At 53.0% G+C, this 17,339-nt stretch overlaps 7 protein-coding genes across 7 annotated transcripts; 5 read left to right on the top strand and 2 right to left on the bottom strand.

Annotated features, from left to right (window-relative positions):
* Positions 1-563: 563 nt before the first annotated feature.
* BJX68DRAFT_271677 (uncharacterized protein) lies at positions 564-3,480 on the top strand (the record flags this gene model as incomplete). The annotated part of the gene is made up of 6 exons (XM_071047003.1): positions 564-1,190; positions 1,879-1,990; positions 2,039-2,163; positions 2,256-2,774; positions 2,822-3,308; positions 3,359-3,480. 6 exons carry the CDS (start codon positions 564-566, stop codon positions 3,478-3,480), a joined length of 1,992 nt encoding a protein of 663 aa, XP_070893979.1.
* Positions 3,481-3,633: 153 nt separating this feature from the next.
* On the top strand, positions 3,634-4,543 carry BJX68DRAFT_187347 (uncharacterized protein). Its single transcript, XM_071037324.1, has one exon. It carries the CDS (start codon positions 3,918-3,920, stop codon positions 4,383-4,385), a length of 468 nt encoding a protein of 155 aa, XP_070893978.1. The 5' UTR covers positions 3,634-3,917; the 3' UTR covers positions 4,386-4,543.
* Positions 4,497-6,655, top strand: BJX68DRAFT_187296 (MFS transporter). The gene is made up of 5 exons (XM_071037323.1): positions 4,497-4,783; positions 4,838-4,917; positions 4,964-5,239; positions 5,290-6,080; positions 6,137-6,655. The coding sequence occupies exons 1-5, from the start codon at positions 4,607-4,609 to the stop codon at positions 6,310-6,312; spliced, it is 1,500 nt and encodes a 499-aa protein (XP_070893977.1). The 5' UTR covers positions 4,497-4,606; the 3' UTR covers positions 6,313-6,655.
* Positions 6,656-7,005: 350 nt separating this feature from the next.
* BJX68DRAFT_271675 (uncharacterized protein) lies at positions 7,006-8,248 on the top strand (the record flags this gene model as incomplete). The annotated part of the gene is made up of 2 exons (XM_071047002.1): positions 7,006-7,269; positions 7,340-8,248. 2 exons carry the CDS (start codon positions 7,006-7,008, stop codon positions 8,246-8,248), a joined length of 1,173 nt encoding a protein of 390 aa, XP_070893976.1.
* A 122-nt stretch (positions 8,249-8,370) lies between these two features.
* On the bottom strand, positions 8,371-10,195 carry BJX68DRAFT_258518 (beta-lactamase/transpeptidase-like protein; the record flags this gene model as incomplete). Its single annotated transcript, XM_071043537.1, has 4 exons — positions 8,371-8,824; positions 8,906-9,885; positions 9,959-10,089; positions 10,129-10,195. The coding sequence occupies 4 exons, from the start codon at positions 10,193-10,195 to the stop codon at positions 8,371-8,373; spliced, it is 1,632 nt and encodes a 543-aa protein (XP_070893975.1).
* Positions 10,196-10,508: 313 nt separating this feature from the next.
* BJX68DRAFT_278997 (aminoglycoside phosphotransferase family protein) lies at positions 10,509-13,230 on the bottom strand (the record flags this gene model as incomplete). The annotated part of the gene is made up of 6 exons (XM_071048644.1): positions 10,509-11,158; positions 11,208-11,644; positions 11,690-11,917; positions 11,967-12,060; positions 12,109-12,725; positions 13,119-13,230. 6 exons carry the CDS (start codon positions 13,228-13,230, stop codon positions 10,937-10,939), a joined length of 1,710 nt encoding a protein of 569 aa, XP_070893974.1. The 3' UTR covers positions 10,509-10,936.
* A 2,079-nt stretch (positions 13,231-15,309) lies between these two features.
* Positions 15,310-17,310, top strand: BJX68DRAFT_271672 (peptidase S8/S53 domain-containing protein; the record flags this gene model as incomplete). Its single annotated transcript, XM_071047001.1, has 3 exons — positions 15,310-15,852; positions 16,114-16,512; positions 16,573-17,310. The coding sequence occupies 3 exons, from the start codon at positions 15,310-15,312 to the stop codon at positions 17,308-17,310; spliced, it is 1,680 nt and encodes a 559-aa protein (XP_070893973.1).
* Positions 17,311-17,339: the final 29 nt, after the last annotated feature.

Below are 17,339 nucleotides of genomic sequence, written 5' to 3'. Positions count from 1 at the left end.
ATAATATGGGGTCCAAAAGAACAAGAGATCGCATGCTGGAGACCTCAGGGAAGATCAGTCAATATAAAGGGGGAGGGGGGTCGAATTTGAGCAAAACTATTGATCCTTCTTCCATACGCAAGATAACATCGAATGGCTGTGGACTGTATTATGACTACCTTTAGGTCTAAGTACGTTGTATCTATGCCCTCCCTGGAGCAACAGCGAAGAGCACAGTGGGCGATGACGTACCCTACCCTAATAACTTCTCGCCAAGCTCCCCCGACCCCATCCCCGAATCCATCTCCAACCCTCTTAGGGCTCTCATAGGCTAACCTGCATTGTCCGCTGGACTGTTGACGACGCGAAATGGTCTTGAGATCCGACTCTGCGCCCCATGAAACGGCCCCCACCCTTTCCACCCTCCGCGTCTACCCCATATAAAGGCATAATGGGCACGCCTAACATCCATATGATACATAATCCGGATTTTGAGTGTGCGCATCAATATATCATCCCAACGACCACCCATACCAATCATACCTTACCCCACCAACGACCTCTTCTTCAGTTATAAAAACAGAATGCCCCTTCCAACCGTCTTCTCGAATTCATACACCGTAACCACGCCCACAACCCTCCGCGTAACCCAAAGCTACTGGTCGTGGTTCAAAAGCACCGGGCGCGGGTACACAATCAACGAACTGACGGACTGCGCATCGTCGTCGCCGCTCTTCACCGTTGAGACGAGGCTTAGTGGGAAGTATCGCGTTTTCAGGGATAGAGAGGGCACACCGCTTTGTCGGTTGCAGAGGAATTTTCTGAAGAGGGATGGGGCGTGGGTTCTTACGAGGGTCAAGAGTGGGAATGATGGAGAAGGTGGGGATGAACCGGAGTGGGGGAAGGAGAAGGACGAAGGGGAGGAGCGGCTTTTCACGGTGTCGTATGATCAGCTTCGGTGGAAGATGACGATCAAGATCAATGGGGCTGCGATATCGAATTCTGGACCTGAAGCCTGCTCTGAGTCTGGGGACGTCGAGTTGCAGATCAAATCGGAGAATCTGTGGGGAAGCGGGTTTACGGTTTTACTGGGTGACCAGACCGTAATGAAGATGTGGTGCACGAATATGATGCATAATGTCATGAGTTCTTTCAAGATTACGCCACCGAGGTGGAAGATGGAACTGGTCAAGGGGATGGACTCGCTGCTGGTACGTGTTCCTTGCCCCAAGCTCTCGAAGATACTAGCATTGTTCGCGTTCAAGACGGACGGACTGCTGATTGTTGGGTGTAGGCTGCAACGATCGCGGTGGTGATATCGGACTCCTTCTCGGAAATGCATATTTACATGGTTTGATTGGGAGTTGAATGAGAATTTCCGAGCCCTTTTCATGAGCGAAGGCCAGCTGCCTCACCATGGATGCATGGTCTCGCAGCCGGTAATTTATGACGCCCATTATGTGAGGGTGTAATGAACATGATAAAGATGCCATTGTCTGTTGGTTGTCAGAGGTCGGTGTCGCTGACCAGGTACTAGAGGGCATGGACGGAGAGAAAAGTCTTCTCGGGTTATGGGAAAGACCATGTGAATGGAATGTCTCTACTATTCTCGTGTGCAGGTCGTGCCTTCCTTGTACAGCCCCTACCGAACTCACCCTCCTTGTCAGCCTCATTTGTGAAGTCTCTGTCAACTCAACCTTGCAACGCGATTATCGATACATTCTAGAAACTCATTCTTTCTGCTACAGTCTTAACATTTCATAGTGAGATTTGACTCACCTTGTCACCACTATTTTCATAACCTCGAGTCACGAAGTCCCACTCACTGTCGCAAACTGAACGGGTCCCCTCCTTCGCACACACCATGGATGATAATGATTTGTACTCTCATACCTATAGACTCGCGGCGCTTGTCTCGGTCGGGCGTTTCTCGTGGGTTATAATACCGGAGTCACGTCCACGATCGTGGGCGAACAACGGTGGAATGACCTGATGAAACCTGCGGATAACTGTACGCTGTCCTGTTTCTAGTGCTTTCTCTTAAAGTAACCCAGCACAGGGGCGGCTACCGGCAGTTTCTCCGCATATAATCTCAGTGCACTCATTGGTTCCTTGTGTGCGGGCCACCTGGCGGATGGGTACGGCCGTGAGATGGTCCTCGTGCTTTCTGACTTGGTCTGCGCGGTTGGTACCTTGATACAGGTCTCCTCGTTTACTCTTCCTCAATGGTTACGTACCGAGCGCAGGATTGTTGGTGGCTGTGCTAACTCGATCAGATTGTCGGTCACATCGTCCTCGGCTGGGGAGTAGGTGCCTGTTTTACCGGAATACCCATATACATCTCGGAAATCGCGCCGGCCACGCGTCGGTGCCAGATGATGGCTAGCGAGCAGCTAGCGTACTACGCAGGATTCCAGGCGGGATTTTGGTTCGGCTACTACATTCGCTTTTTCCCAGGTGCAACGCCGCATTGGTGGCGCATTGCGTTGGCACCTGAGCTCCTTCCGGCTTTCATACTGGGTGTTGGATGCTACATATGGGCGCCTCCTAGTCCCCGCTGGCTGGTCGCCAAGGGACGCTTCAACCAGGCACGTGGAGTGCTGCACCGCTTGCATGGAGCAGATCTTGCGAAGCGAGAACTGAAGCAGATACAGCAGATATTCCGAGCCGAGAAACATCTCAACTTGTCCTGGACGGCATTTTGGAAGAGTCCGATGTTGAAACTCACGGCCGTGACTTGCGGAATCCGAACCTTTCAGCAAATCGCCGGCACGCACTCGATCATATCATTGACTGTAAGTGATCTCTATCTTTTAGAGCGGACCGAGTCTAAATCACATAGCCGTCTCTTTTCGAGAAAGCAGGCCTTTGTGTCGCTGATGATTGCCTCTTTGTAACAATCGCCATACCTGCAGTGATTTATCACAGCACCTGGGTTGCGGAGAAGTGGTTCGATCGATTCGGTCGTAAAACTTGGCTGAAGGCCGGCACGAATGTTATGATGGTGTCGTTGTTCATGACTTCTTTACTGCAACTCAAGATGGAAGAAGACCCGGGTTGGTACGGACGCTACATGGTGCTTCCATTTCCGTTTCTATTCTACATCTTTCACAATCTCAGCTGGGCAATTGCAGGGTCGACCTATGCTTCTGAGATCTTCCCAATGTCACTGCGAGCAAGAGGGATCGCGCTCTCGACCGCGCTTGGCTGGGCGCTCAACTATTTTGTGACGGTCTGCCCATCATTGGGCGATGCAATCGGAGGGGGATTGTATCTCGTCTATGCCATGATAGGTTTGGTGGCTTTTGTTTTTGTCCGATTTGCTCTAGGTAGGCCACCTATATGCCCGGGATATTGCTGTTTGTGCTAACGTGTGTAGTTGAAACAAAGGATATGTCGCTGGAGGAGATAAATCGGGTTTTACTACCAGACTACTACTCCGCTGCAGAGGGTGCTGGAGGCGAGGATATTGACTTGCTCAGTCACGAGCACGACGAGTGAGCTTTGGTAGTCTGCTTTGTTAGTACTAGTGATAGTAGTTAGATAACTCTCGATGCCAATACACATTATTTAGTCTACCAGTCTATCGACATGGGCGGGTTCGTTGTGCTGTAGGGCGAATGTAGGTAAGTCAGCCCATCCAATCTGGCAAACCGAAATCCGCTGATGCTGACTGTTTGAAAGCGAGGAGAACATTGAGCCGGCAAGACTTTCCACTTCTGGAGTATCGACACAAGATCAAAGCGGTTGTGTAGGGCCGGTTCGTTGATTGTCGAGTCTGGAATCAGCTTATACTTTGACGATTGAACATCTCCGTGGATTTCTGCCCTAAATGACGGCAGGATGATGGTTGATATGCTCCATTCTTGCCATGACAGGTCAAAGACTTTGCTGGTGGATTTCCGAGTGTCAGCCAAACGGGTCTAGATAAGCCCGATATGGTCTATCAGGGCTATCGGGCTCCCGCGGAGGTGGCCAAGGCGCAAAGATCGTCGTCAATCAGCACGACCAATGAGAGTGCCGACGTTTATCTCAAGAGGCATTCAGCCCCTGCTTTGTGCAATCCTTGGCTTGAGCTCAGCTATAAGATGATTCGAGGTGCTTCCGCCCATGTTGTGCCGCGGAGTTCTCACGACTGTTTCACGGAGCTTATCGGCTCAATCAAGCTCTCCCTCACGGCTGATGCAATCCTGCATCGAAGAGATCCCCGGCCCGGACCACGTTCTGGATTGGCATATGGACGCCATGGATTGTGGACGGGTCGTCACTGGCTAGGACAGGTTCTGGCCAAGAGGGTGTCCGTTCCGAACCTGCGGGAAGAGACTTTTCTTTTGCTCGTGACGTCTGACGCGCTTGCGATATATCCTTACGCTGTTTCCGCGGTCTCGTTGCTTCTCTCCACCTAGCTTGGCTCTGACTGCCTTTTGGCTTGCTTGGCGAGTGAGCAACTCCTAGGAGATCAAGTTGAGTGAGGATGAGCCTGACGCCACTGGGTCGCACGACTTTTATATGTTGAAACATCAGGATTTAAAGACACCTCGATCTCACTCGATTTCCAACACAATTTCGACAAGGACGAACACAGTCAGATACAGACTCAGACATACCAGATCTCTCACCGTCGACCATGAAACCCACCGAGGTGCTTCGCTTGGCCGTGGCCGCTCCACAGGTCAATCCTCTCACCAAAAAGGCCCGCTCCATTCCGCTTCTCAACCCGTTCAACCTCTATGGACGAGTCTTCTTCTTCTCATGGCTCGGATTCCTGGTTGCATTCCTCTCGTGGTATGCATTTCCACCTCTGGTAAGTGACTCGAACGCGCATTGAGCGGCTTCGGATGCTCATTCCCGAGGGTAGTTGAGCGTCACAATCAAGAAGGACTTGGGGATGTCACAGAATGATGTCGCCAACTCGAATATTGTCGCGCTGCTTGGAACGTGAGTACCATCTTACCATGTATCCATGTACGCCGCTAAGAATTAGTTTTGTTATGCGCTTCGTTGCCGGCCCGCTGTGCGATCGATTTGGCCCTCGATTGGTGTTTGTTGGTCTGTTGATTTGTGGTTCGATTCCCACGGCCATGGCTGGTCTTGTCACCTCGCCTCAGGGCTTGATTGCTCTGCGATTCTTCGTTGGTATTCTTGGTGCGACGTTTGTTCCTTGCCAGGTTTGGTGCACTGGATTCTTTGACAAGAATGTTGTCGGTACGGCGAACTCCCTGGCTGGAGGTTTCGGCAATGCAGGTGGTGGTATCACATAGTGAGTACTCTCGCCTTATACATGCCTTGACCACAAGACTGACCGTATAGCTTCGTCATGCCTGCCATTTACGACTCTCTCGTCCATAGCAGCGGTCTCACTCCGCACAAAGCCTGGCGCGTGGCCTACGTTGTGCCCTTTATCATCATCATCTCCCTCGCATTGGCCATGCTCTTCACCTGCCCCGACACTCCGACCGGAAAGTGGGCGGACCGCGAGAAGCCTGCTGACCGAAGCAACATTGTCGACCTGAGCGCTACGCCTGCCTCCGGCTCCAGCGCCAACAGCGTCAACCTCCCCAACGACGAAAAGAAAGGCGTCCGAACTCCCGATGTCATCGACACCGAAGCACAGCAGGTTCGCCCCGGCCAGATCGATACCACGGATGCAGTCATCGAGGCCCCCACCGCGAGGCGCTACCTTTCTATCGCAACTGACCCCTCTGCACTGGCTGTCGCTCTTCCTTATGCTTGCTCCTTTGGTGCGGAATTAGCCATCAACTCCATCCTCGGCGCATACTACCTCCTCAACTTCCCCGAGCTCGGCCAGACTCAATCCGGTCGCTGGGCATCCATGTTCGGCCTCGTGAACGTCGTCTTCCGACCAGCAGGTGGATTCTTCGCGGACGTGATCTACGGCTACACGAACTCGGTCTGGGCCAAGAAGATGTGGCTTGTCGGACTGGGTCTGTGCATGTCGGCATGTGCGATTCTCATTGGGTTCCTGGACCCGCACCAGGAAGGCCTCATGTTTGGCCTGGTCGTGCTGATGGCCTTCTTCATCGCTGCGAGCAATGGAGCCAACTTTGCGATCGTGCCTCATGTGCACCCGTCTTCTAATGGTAAGCGCCTTCGTCTTTTTTTGTTGTGTGGGCTTGTACTGACTTTTGCTGTGCAGGCATCGTCTCCGGGATTGTGGGCGGCATGGGCAATTTTGGGGGCATCATCTTTGCAATTGTTTTTCGGTACAACGGGACACAGTACCACAAGGCGCTGTGGATTATCGGGTTCATCATTCTCGGCATCACGCTGCTCTTCAGCTGGGTTCGGCCCGTGCCTCGAAACAACCACTAGACGATGAGATAGACGAGAAAGAGTAGACCGCGATTTTGAGCCTCAAATTGAATTTACCGTGACAATAGCCTCGGCTCTTGAGTATTGAACTTTGTAGATTCCAGGTGGTGACTGCCAACTGCCGAATATTCGTTCCTCGGGAGGAAGGAGCGTCTAGACACTTCCATTCCCGGTTCTTCCCTTGACTCTCATCAACACCAGCTGCATTCATTCTCGTCTATTCTTACGCGGCGGTTCGGGTCCTTTTCTTGGACTGATGTTTTCCTCTTTCGCATAATCGCCCCTACTTCGTTGCCCAGGCTCCAGCGTTAGCCCCCTAAAGCCAGGCCTCGTCCATGACGCGTCGGCCCCAGTTCCTGGCGATCGCTAGTCCGCAAAGAACGCAACTAGCTATAAATACCGACTGGTGGTGGACAAAAGACCCGCTCGGTGGATCCAATACGCACTGTTCTCGGGCCCACGTGCGGCCCAGGGTCCAGTTACACGAAGCTTCGCACGGAACTGTGAGACTCTGGCTGAGACTGGCTGAGACTGGCTGAGACTGGCTGGCTGTGGTCATCCTGAGTAACACCCGCACTCAACCCATCGGAATCCCGACCGCCACGGCCAGGAACCTCGACGCACCCTGCAGCGTCTCCCCTGAATTTTTCTCTCCCTTGAACCCATCCCCATGCCCTCTCAGTCTTGCCAACCATGACACGTGTGACTGTCGCTCACGCATTCCTCAATCGCTGGCGCTGGTATCTCTGTGGCGCGGGCGCTGCGTGTACCCTGCTATGGAGTCTCTATTTCCTTTCCACGATGCAGCACACGCCGCGCGTTGTCCCGCGACCGCATGGCTTTGGCTTTGATGCCAATAACACAAACGCACCTCCTGCCTCGATTCCTGAAACTCATTCACAACAGCCAGGGTTGATCCCTTCTGGTCCGGACGCAGCGGCGAATTCGACGTTGGGGGTAAGTGGCGTCATCGACCCCTTGCGCCAACACGGTCGTGTTGTGTTCTCGTGTTACTGACTCTGTGCAGTTCGAAGCAATCCTCGCCCTCTCCCCCTTCCCATCATGGCGCACAACAGGTCTTCAGGCTGCAGCACACTACACAGGCCTCGACATTCGCATCCCACCACAACCGCCCATCCACCCGGAGATGATCGATGCGTTCGCAGCGCTGGGACCCGCGGAAGCACGCCACCCGAACCACGGTTCCGCACTCGCCTGGGTCGCGCACCTCGACCTGATCAAGCACGTCGTGCAGTCGAATTACGAGACCGCGTTAATACTTGAGGATGATGTGGATTGGGATATTTCGATTCGCGAGGAGATGGTTGCCATTGCGGAGGCTGTGCGGCAGTTGACCCATACCCGGAAAGAGGAGAGTGCGCCTTATGGGAGCGATTGGGATGTTCTGTGGGTTGGGCTCTGCGCGGAAACATGGGATAAGAGTTTCGATACTGTGTACGTCGACGACGAGACCGCGTGTCCCGCTTCAAAGTACACTGGTCTAGCGAAGGCACCGATGGAACGCCTGGGAGGCGGTCGACCGCAACGAGTGATCTTTCACTCCGGAGCTCCGATCTGTACATTCGCATACGGGTTGACGAGAGAAGGCGCCAAGAAGGTCCTCCTGGACGTCGGAGCGGGAAAGGACGAGGCGTTCGACATCGCGCTGATGAACGGCTGCCGTGAGCGGAATCTGACTTGCATCTCGGTCCTACCGGAGCTCTTCCGCCACTATAAGCCCTCGCCGAACCTCACGGGAAGTTTGGTCAACTCCGGGTCGGATCGCAAAGTCGTCGAGGTGGAGACGGAAATGGGATTTACGGAGAATATCGTGCAGAGTGCGCGGTGTCATGCCCTCTGGGGCAAGCCGTGTATGGAGCCGCCCAAGGTGGAGGAACCTCCAAAGGAGGAGGGCAAGCACAGCGTGGAAGAATGAATGAATAGGGACCTACATAAATCAATAATGCTCATAATGTATAGCACTTGAGGACATCAGAGCTCGGAACCACCAACAGGACCCTTCCGTCTTCACCCTCAAAAACAAACCAGAGCAACAACTCAGGCTCTCGTCAACCAGATCTTCTCCCCTTTTTTCTGCATCATCTCATCAAACTCAACGCCCACCTCAATCACCGTTCCATCGGGTGCGATCCGAAACTCCACCCTCGCCGCTCCATCCATCCCCGCCGTACTCGAAACAAGCGTCCAATACGTCCCAGTGACATGAAACAAGTCAATCCCGATCTCTGTCGCGAAGGTACCCGACTTGTAGTTGTCAAAGTCCGCGCAAAGCCGCGCGCCCGTCCATTTTTCGGGGTTCTTGAGCTGGTATGAGCGGTCGGGGCAGCTCGAGTTTATCAACAGGGCTGGGTAGGCCGGGTGTGTATACCGGCCACTGTATGAATCTAGGGGGAGGGGGTGCGGGAGCAGGGAGTCTGTATCTGGGAGATCGGGGTATAGCGCTGCGAGGGTTTTGTTTGACAGCTTCAGGGCCTCCGCTTGGGTGTCGATGCTGGATTCTTGTTAGTATATCACCACCTTTGAACCCGAAAGCACAAAAGAAAAGAAAATAAAGGGGGGAGGGAAAACATACACTCCCTCCCAATTGAACCTCTCCTCCCTTTCTATCCCAAGAAGGTTATCAATAATCTCAAACGCAAGCACCAAACTCGCCCGATTCGCGCCCACCATCTCATTCCCCAGAATCACAAACCCAGCCTGCATCTTCGGAATCAACACCACAAACGCCCCGAACCCAACCTGGGCCCCTCCATGCTGTATAATCTGCACCCCCTTGTAACTCTGCAAAGCCCAACCAAACCCATACAGATCCGGCGCGGAGAAGGGCTCATGCACCTCCGGCGCAAGGACCGAATGTGCCCCAAAGAGCATCTCGTACGCATTTTCCGAAATCGGCGCGGACCGCGATAAGAGGGCGGATATCCATTTCGCATAATCATTCACGGACGTAAGCGTGTTCCCGGCGCCGCGCACGACGGGTCCATACGCCAGATTCGTCGAGAGCGTTTCGTTCGTCTCGGGATTGAACCAGTACCCCTCGCTTACATCGCGGTTATCGCGCCGTGCGGGCGCGACGTCGAGGTATGTCGAGTGCATACCCAGCGGCTCCCAGAGATTCTCCCTGAAGAACTCGTAGAGCGATTGGTTCGACGTCTTCTCGATGAGATGCGCGGCGACGACGTACATGAGGTTGCAGTACTGCCAGCTCGTCCGAACCTCCTCCGTCAACGGGAGGTACTTTAACCGGTGCACCACATCCTCGATGCTAATATCCTGCAGCAGGACCTGATCGTGCCTTGGGAGTCCCGAGCGATGCGAGAGGATATCGACGAGGGTCAAATGCGTCGTCGCGTAGGGGTCTGCGAGGATGAATTCGGGGAGGATGTCGTGGAGTGGTGTGGACCATTGGATGTGCGGATAGTGGGTGTTGTTCGCGACGAGGAGGGAGATCGCGGCTGCCGTGTGCGCTTTTGTTGTGCTTCCTGCGAAGAAGAGCGTGTCTGGGGTGACGGGGAATGGTGGGGTGGTGGAGAGGTTGGAGGTGCCGTAGCCCTGTGTGGGGTTTTCAGTAGTGTTTCTTTTCTTCCCGTGAATGGGGTGTGGTTATGAATGGATGGATAGGCACCTTAGCATACGTCTTGCCACCCCTAACAACCGAAACCGCGAGCCCGGGAACGTGATAATGCTCGAGGACATGCTCGACCTTGGCGTCGAACGCCTCGGTGAGCGGATTCGAGTCGTCATCCCGATTGCCGCCTTGTGGAACCCCCAGAGGAATCTGATCCTCATCTATACCCTGAAAACTTAGGGCTCGGCAGGGGACGAGCCCTGCGAGTATGGCTACACAGAGACAGAGCCGCATTTGGAAGACGACCAACGGATCGATCGGATGACCGGATGATTGATAAGGTTTTTGGGCATTTCAGCCGCAGGGAGGGGGAAGGCACGGTCAATTTAAGACTGGATTTTTAGCGCCTCAGCTAGGGTTGTTTACGAGGGGGAAAAAGGGTACTTTTGGATTGGATTGTATTGGATTGGTGGTGCCTGGAAGGATCGCGCTAGTCATGGATTTTGGTGAGCTGTGACGTGGTGTGCGTGCTGAGGTTGCATCTTGGACTTGGCCTCTTGTCGGTAGAATTGCGACGGGGATTTGGAGGCGAACGGTGTAGAGAATGAATAAATGCATTGAAAGATTGTCGAAGTTGAAGTCTCAGTGCGGGATGTGGAGGCTAGCTAGCTGTGGGGGAGATCATTTGGAGACCAGGACCGCAATTCGTATACCGGTCCCCCAGCACGGGTGCGACGGAAGCAGTCGGGAAAAGGCTAAAAAGGAATGATATGATTTGTTCTCGATTGTTTAATCAGTGATGCTTGTTGGAAAAGAAGCGGCGGAACTCAGTATCCACACGTTCGACGGTGAGGTGAGGTGAGATCCTTGATCTTCTCGTGGGAAGCACAAAGCCAACAAAAGTATCCAGGATCCTGCGCGAGACGTCACTCAGAGGTAGCTGCTGTCAGGGAACCTACCAGGAACAAGCCATGTCGCTTCCTGTGGGGAGATCTTCTCAGCAGCACCGGTAAGCCAATGCTACAGCGGATCGCATCAATCACTCTCCTCACGATCTCTAAACAAACACCCCTTCTCCAACAGCCGTAAATCCTCTTCATCCCCCTCCGCAGTAGCGATAAGCTCCGCCTTCAGCTCGGCGATATTCCGAACGGCTTCGTCATAGCGATCATCGCTTATCCAGCCCTCTTCACTTACGCCGCCCACTCGGTCGAGCCAGTAGTTAACTAGACTGTTTAACGCGAACAGCTGCTCCTCCTGCTCGTGGAATTCGGCCAACTCTGCTTCGTCGAACCGGACAGGACACGGTACAACCCGCTGTATCAGGTAGCCGCGGCCAGTACTCCGCCATACGGATCAGCGCTCCTTTGAGAGCAATCAAGTTTCCCGTCCATTGTCTGCCGGCTCGATCGACTAGGTGCTGACGCAGGAGCAAGATGGGATCACGGAGGGCCTCAAGATGGGGTTTGTTAAAGTTGCCGTTGAATATACGGTAGTAGTAGAAGAGGAGGCGCCGGCGGTAGAGTTTCTCGGCCTCAAGTTTTGCGTCATTGGGTAGAGTCTCGATATCTGATGGAAGTGATGGTTCCTCGAGCTTGAGAGGCTGTTCAGGGTCTGGACTTTCAAATGCACGAGGGTAGCCGGCAGCCAGAAGACGTGGCTCGATGATTGTGTGCTGCCAGTCAATGATGCAGGATATGGCGCCAGTTTCGGGAGAGACGAATATGTTGTACGGGTTTAGATCTGGACCGTCAGATGATTTTAGCCATCAGCTAGGGTATGGCATACCTGGGTGGCGAAGGGTGGGCGCATTCAGGCGACTATCACCGTCTTTGGGAAGGAGGTGCGGTGCCAATGTCAAATACTTGTGCAGAAGAGTGAGGTAATCTTCAGGAAGCCTCTCGCCTGGAAATACAGCATTGTGGGGAAAGTCCAGCTCAAGTGGTTTTCCGAACCGCTGCGTCCATTCGATCTCCTTTTCTGCGATCGAACGGAGATACTCCGTGGGATTTTTCCCTATACCAGTAAGAGACCGTACAAGAGTGCATATAACCAGGTGACTTACATGGCCCATGATATAGATCCATTCCAGCCCGCTTCCCATCCCAAAACAGTGAGCCAGCAGTTGGCTCAATACAGAAAGTTTCCGGGGCAGTGTCCTAGTCAGCGTCGGGTCGATACAACGCGGCATGGAGGTGAGAAGGAACGTCTCCCTTGAAATAGATACTTCCAATGGACCCAAAGGGGATTTCAAAAAGCCGTTTCTCGATATCCACGAATGAAGAGGCGAGAGTGAGCCGATTGCGCTTGCTCATTGTGAACCATATAGTATCTAAAAGTATGCCTTTGGCCTTTTCCATGAGGGTATATTCCACGCCGATGGGATTGTTTTCTGAGGAGTAATATCCGTATACTCTGGGTACAGGAATACCTTTGGAATGGAGATAGGTGAGGGTGGCAGCCTCGCTAGCAGTCGCGTAATATTTGGGTCCAGTGGAGGAGTATGGGGTCTTGGCAATCGCTTCGAAGCCGTCATCCATCGTTACTCGGAACACTCGATTGTAGCCCCCTTCGGCGAGCTTGGTTATGCGTGAAGCACGTCCATGACCGAGGCCGATGTGTTTTTCCACTTCTCGTAAAAGGGCGCCAGGGTCGAACTCGACGTAGCGCTCGCGTAATCGAGCGTCCTCATTGTAAATATATCTGCCCGAGGTATACGAGAACAGCTCCGGCTGTGCCATGATGCCTGTACAGATGTTAGGTACAAGATAATTGAGAGGCTTAGTTGATTGTGCACAAACCCATTGAGTAAGATCGCAGGAGACTTTTACCGATTAGCCCTAACCTAAAAGTGGGCTACCAAGCCTTGAACTCCTAGCAGGCCTAGAAAGCGAGATCCGATGGCGCGTTTGACTACTACTCCTCCTGGAGCACATATGTCTTTTGAGGTATGCTCTCTTAGCCAACAGCGGTGCGCTTCACTTCAATGTCGATATCCTTATCAAGACGCAATTCCCGCCTTCACACACAGTCTCAATTCGATACAAGCTCAGCTGGATATATTTTCTCGACCACGGGGTCCCGATCTGCAGGTGTTTCTGCCGCAAACTTGATCGTCGTAAACGCTTCCTTGATGCGAGCCGCGATGCCATTCGGATCGAATCGAAACTGCAGTATAATCAGGCTGTACAAGTCGTCGCAGTCATCGGAGTGGTACCCGTGGGCAATGCCGACATGTTCGCAGCGAATGTCCACGCGCCCTTTGCGTTGGATGATAGCCTCTCGCTGCTATTGGTCATTTGGGTCATTCTGGAGGTGCAGTCCGGCATTGTCGCCAGCGAGGCAAATGGGGATATTCAGTGTTGGAGAATCCTCGGCGAAAGCCAACCCCCTCTCCGTGTCCGAGACATACGCTTCCTCCTCGGACATGTCGGGGATACTCGCAATTGTTGCGAGGTAAGGATTCGCAACACGAGCTTGAAAATCAGCCGGGCCTCTGTAAGCCTTTGAGGGTTATATGTGCCTTGCGCTGCCTCACTTCTGCCTCCCACTGGCAGGCATAATTGTAATCTCGTCCGAATTGAAATGTCAGACATGAGCTCTCCGAGGGGCTTGACTGATTTATTCTCATCAAGACGGAACACCGCTGATTCGTCTGCATGCTGTGCGACAAGGGCACTGGCCAGACAGAGATCTTGGTCGTGGAAGCCGTAGAATGGCGTGCGCTATCAGCTGAGTCTTTGGGGCGTTTGGCAAATTGTTACTCGCATCAAAATGCGAATCATATGTCGTCCTGGTAGGAGACGCAATAGTTGGTCCCGACGCTGGTAACACTTCCATCAGTCTGTCAGATTGTCGGTTGGCGATTGGCGATTAGCATTCCCCAGGTTAGCAGTGCATTTGTGCTTCTGTGGTCATTTCGCAGGCTTTTCTGAATTGAGTTTGTCATTTTTGAAACTATTTTCGAGATCACGGATCCAATACCAAACGCCATGTCGCTTCAAGATACAATGGACAGCGGAAACGAGACCGGAGTAAGCAACACAGCGAGTGACGAAGAGCAAGACTTTGAGAGTGGATCCGAGCACGATGATGGCCGAAACGAGGAAACGAACGAAGCACCGCCCAGTAGGATCAGGGATCCACGGCAGGAAGCGAGCGAAATCGCGACACAGGAGAGACTTCACTGATCGAATTTCCAACGAAATGAACGAGGACGAGCAAACGAAGCTCTATACGACCTATAAAGAGTACCTCGGCCCATTGGCAGACGACATTGCCAATTACCTCTCAGGAGCGCTCAAGAACATCCTCACTGGATGGTTGAGAATAGCCAAAAGGACCAGGAGCACGCGGGTGCCTGGGCTATAGGTCGTCTTGCCAGCGATTACCCCAAACTGCTCGAGGAAGATAAGGGGGTGGAAGCTCTATGCACTGCTGTGAGCAACAAGCATGTCTGGTTTCTGAAAAGAATCCTCGCGAGTGATGTTCCAATAGACACGCTACAGCGGCCCTAGGTCCTACTGCTTCGGACGGTCAAATACCAAGTGTCGGAGACAGTAAATTGAATTGCATCATTGCAACTGTGAAAGGGGGGCTGGATTTCGACGTTACCATTCAGCTTATCAAGATAGCCTCCAGGCACACACTTGAAGCTCACGACAGGCTTGGCAGGACAGCTTTGCACTACGCTGTGGACGGTAAGCGATGCAGTGCTGGCCAAATCAAGGTCATTGAGGCCTTGTTAGAGCGCGGTGAAGGGGCTTTGGATCAATACGATAGCAGTGGCGAGTCCGTCTTCGAATACCATCTCTCCACGCGGAGAGGGTCGCATAAAAAGAAGAGCTCGAGTTTGGCCAAAGTGAGCCACCGCACTAGAGGGCTTGATGATTCCGGCAGAGCTGGCAGATCTTTACCCAGCATAGAGCTTGATATTGAGAGCAAGCAAAGGGACTATCAGTCCGTTCTTAGATTGGAAGAGACCGGGAAAGAGCGTGACCTTCTTTCGCCGGTCAAGGAGAAAGACACCAACTGGACTGACGGTAGTCACACTCTCCTGATGGCGAAGCCGAGACGCCGACCAACGTTTCAGCCAGAGGACGCTATTTCCCGCGCCAGCTCAAGAGAAAGTCAGCCTCTGCCAAACGAGGGCCGTCACCGATCAGACCATCGGCGTGCCACGAGCCCATCAAGGGACACGAAACCGAGCAAGAGCAAGAAGAAAGCCCAAGAGCCAGGCGATCGGCCCAGCGTCTACTGGGAGAAAGTCGCCGATTAGCTGAAGCTTCACTTTCTTCGGAGCACCTTTGTCCCCAGCAATACCAATACAGAGTATCCGAAGCGCAGACACAATGATGCAGAGAGGTTCTTGTTTGGGAGCAATCCTGACAGTAAGTACTTGACGTATTATGGCATTTGGGATCCTGTTAACCGGCCAAGTCAAATCTCTCTGCTTCAGTTTCCCACCGACCGTGCGTAAATCGGTAACGATCGACTTTGAAGACTTCAAACAAGGCTACAGCAGCATGTCGTTTGACAGGACTCTTCTATACGTAAACTTCGGACGGTTCGACCTTGCCGAGCCGGACAAAGGCCCTCGAATCGTGCGGAACCGAGCGACCGGAAGAGATGACCTAGGCAAGTTCTTCGGCTGGCTGCAGGAAAAGCAGGTTAGGTATATAATCAAGGTCATGGTAGCCGAAGACAGCAAGCGGCCACCCATCGACGAGGCAATCATCAAAGCGCTCAAGCCTTTCCAAGTAGAGATACTCGACTGGCAAAAGCCCGACCTGTGCCCCGCTGTTCTGCAGGAAGTGGGTAAAGATTGGAGCAACCTTCACGAGATTCATCTACGCTGGAGCGGCAGCAACGCTGTCCTCCGGGCTTGGAGTGAGCTAGAGGGGCTGGCGATGCTGAAACATCTTACCACTGTCCATATCTATGAAGCCGAGGTGGGTCTATCCCTTTCATTTCCTGCATGGTGAACCCTCATTTACGGTACACAGAGGCCTCTCGATTCGGCAAGATATATTGAAGAGCGGGTTCGCCAATTCAGAGTCCGATTAAATGCCGCTCACAGAGGCCATAGAGCCATGACCGTGGAGCACCACACGTTTAACTGTCCGACGACTGGTCTCATAGGAAAGTTAAAGACAGGAGCCCAGAGACTTGAACAAGGCCTAAAAGCGGAAACGACGAACGAGCATCTCTAGCTCACGATCATGGACCGTTTCGTCCAGGCCATCAGAAAGCTCGAGGCTGACAGGCCTCCCGACTACCCCGGGGACTTCAAGAACGACAAGAACATTCGCGAAAGTCTCAAGAAAGATATCACAGTAGCCCTAATTAACAATGGCGTCGACTTCTTGAATCGCGCCGTGTCCCGAAGTCTCATGGGAGGTAAATACTTTCCCAGCGAATTTGGTGACTACGGAGGATCAGTCGCTGGAGCTCCAGACCCTCCGTTCCATGGATCCGCCACCGAACATGGTACTCGAATGGCGTACTTCATTCAGAGGATCTGCCCTGCCATGAAGATCTTTGTGTGCAAGATTGATGTGATGCAAAGACCGGACGAGAAGGCCAATTTTACCGCAAAGAGCGCGGCCGATGTACGTCGAAGAAAGAACAAGCTCTCTCGTCATGGCTGCTGCTAACTTGCAACCCTCTAGGCGGTCGAGTATGCCGTTGAGCATGAGTTTGATATCGTGTCAATGTCGTGGACCGTGGAGGAAGACAGCACCGGCTCCAACTCTCGTGATCATTTCAATCGCATTCAAAAGGCCCTGGAACGAAAGGACAAAAGGATGCCTCTTCTGTTTTGCTCAACCCCGGAAATCGGCCACCACCAGACGAACGACTATTATCCATTCGGATGCAAAAGTATTACAAACATGTTCCGAATTGGTGCGGCGACCGTAGATGGACTTGCGCATCCACGGGCGAGCGACGATGTTGATTATATCCTGCCGGGTCATAATGTGTTACCGCACAGCAACGACCTAGTGGGAAACGATGGGCCCATGACGCCAATGACCGGGTCTTCAGTCGCAACCGCTCTTGCAGCCGGCCTGGCAGCTCTAATCATCCACTGTGTGAGGCTGGGTGCGATATACAATGCGCCCAGATCGAGCGACGTCCCTATCAGTAAAGCTTGTGTTAGCGACAAGTCGCTTGAAACGATCAAGACTTACCTTGCAATGCGGACTGCCTTTGACATCATCAAAGGAAAAGGACCTTCAGGGGCTGCTGAGAAACGGCTAGGCGTGGAGGACTTTTTCAAAGACCCTGGAAATGAGCTTACGAAGAGGGAGAAGGAGATTCACTCGGATCCAGAGGTTGCAGTTTGGGAAACGGTAGTGGATATTGCGAGGGACTTTGTCCCCTCACATGGGAAGGGGAGGCAGTAGCGACTTGTGCAGAGAGCAGCAGCATGATC

This window comes from Aspergillus pseudodeflectus (genome assembly GCF_044049435.1).
Source record: "Aspergillus pseudodeflectus strain CBS 756.74 chromosome Unknown BJX68scaffold_66, whole genome shotgun sequence".
NCBI lineage: Eukaryota > Fungi > Ascomycota > Eurotiomycetes > Eurotiales > Aspergillaceae > Aspergillus > Aspergillus pseudodeflectus.
The sequence above is the reverse complement of the archived record's forward strand: the minus strand, read 5'-3'. Positions and strand labels throughout refer to the sequence as shown.

What these genes read in the sequence shown, in the direction of transcription:
- BJX68DRAFT_187347 (XM_071037324.1), top strand. Translation starts at nt 3,918, where the DNA reads ATGGTCTATCAGGGCTATCGGGCTCCCGCGGAGGTGGCCAAGGCGCAA.
- BJX68DRAFT_187296 (XM_071037323.1), top strand. Translation starts at nt 4,607, where the DNA reads ATGAAACCCACCGAGGTGCTTCGCTTGGCCGTGGCCGCTCCACAGGTC. An exon ending in ATTGTCGCGCTGCTTGGAAC is followed by an intron (nt 4,918 to 4,963) that starts GTGAGTACCATC and finishes GCTAAGAATTAG; the next exon opens with TTTTGTTATGCGCTTCGTTG. An exon ending in GCAGGTGGTGGTATCACATA is followed by an intron (nt 5,240 to 5,289) that starts GTGAGTACTCTC and finishes CTGACCGTATAG; the next exon opens with CTTCGTCATGCCTGCCATTT.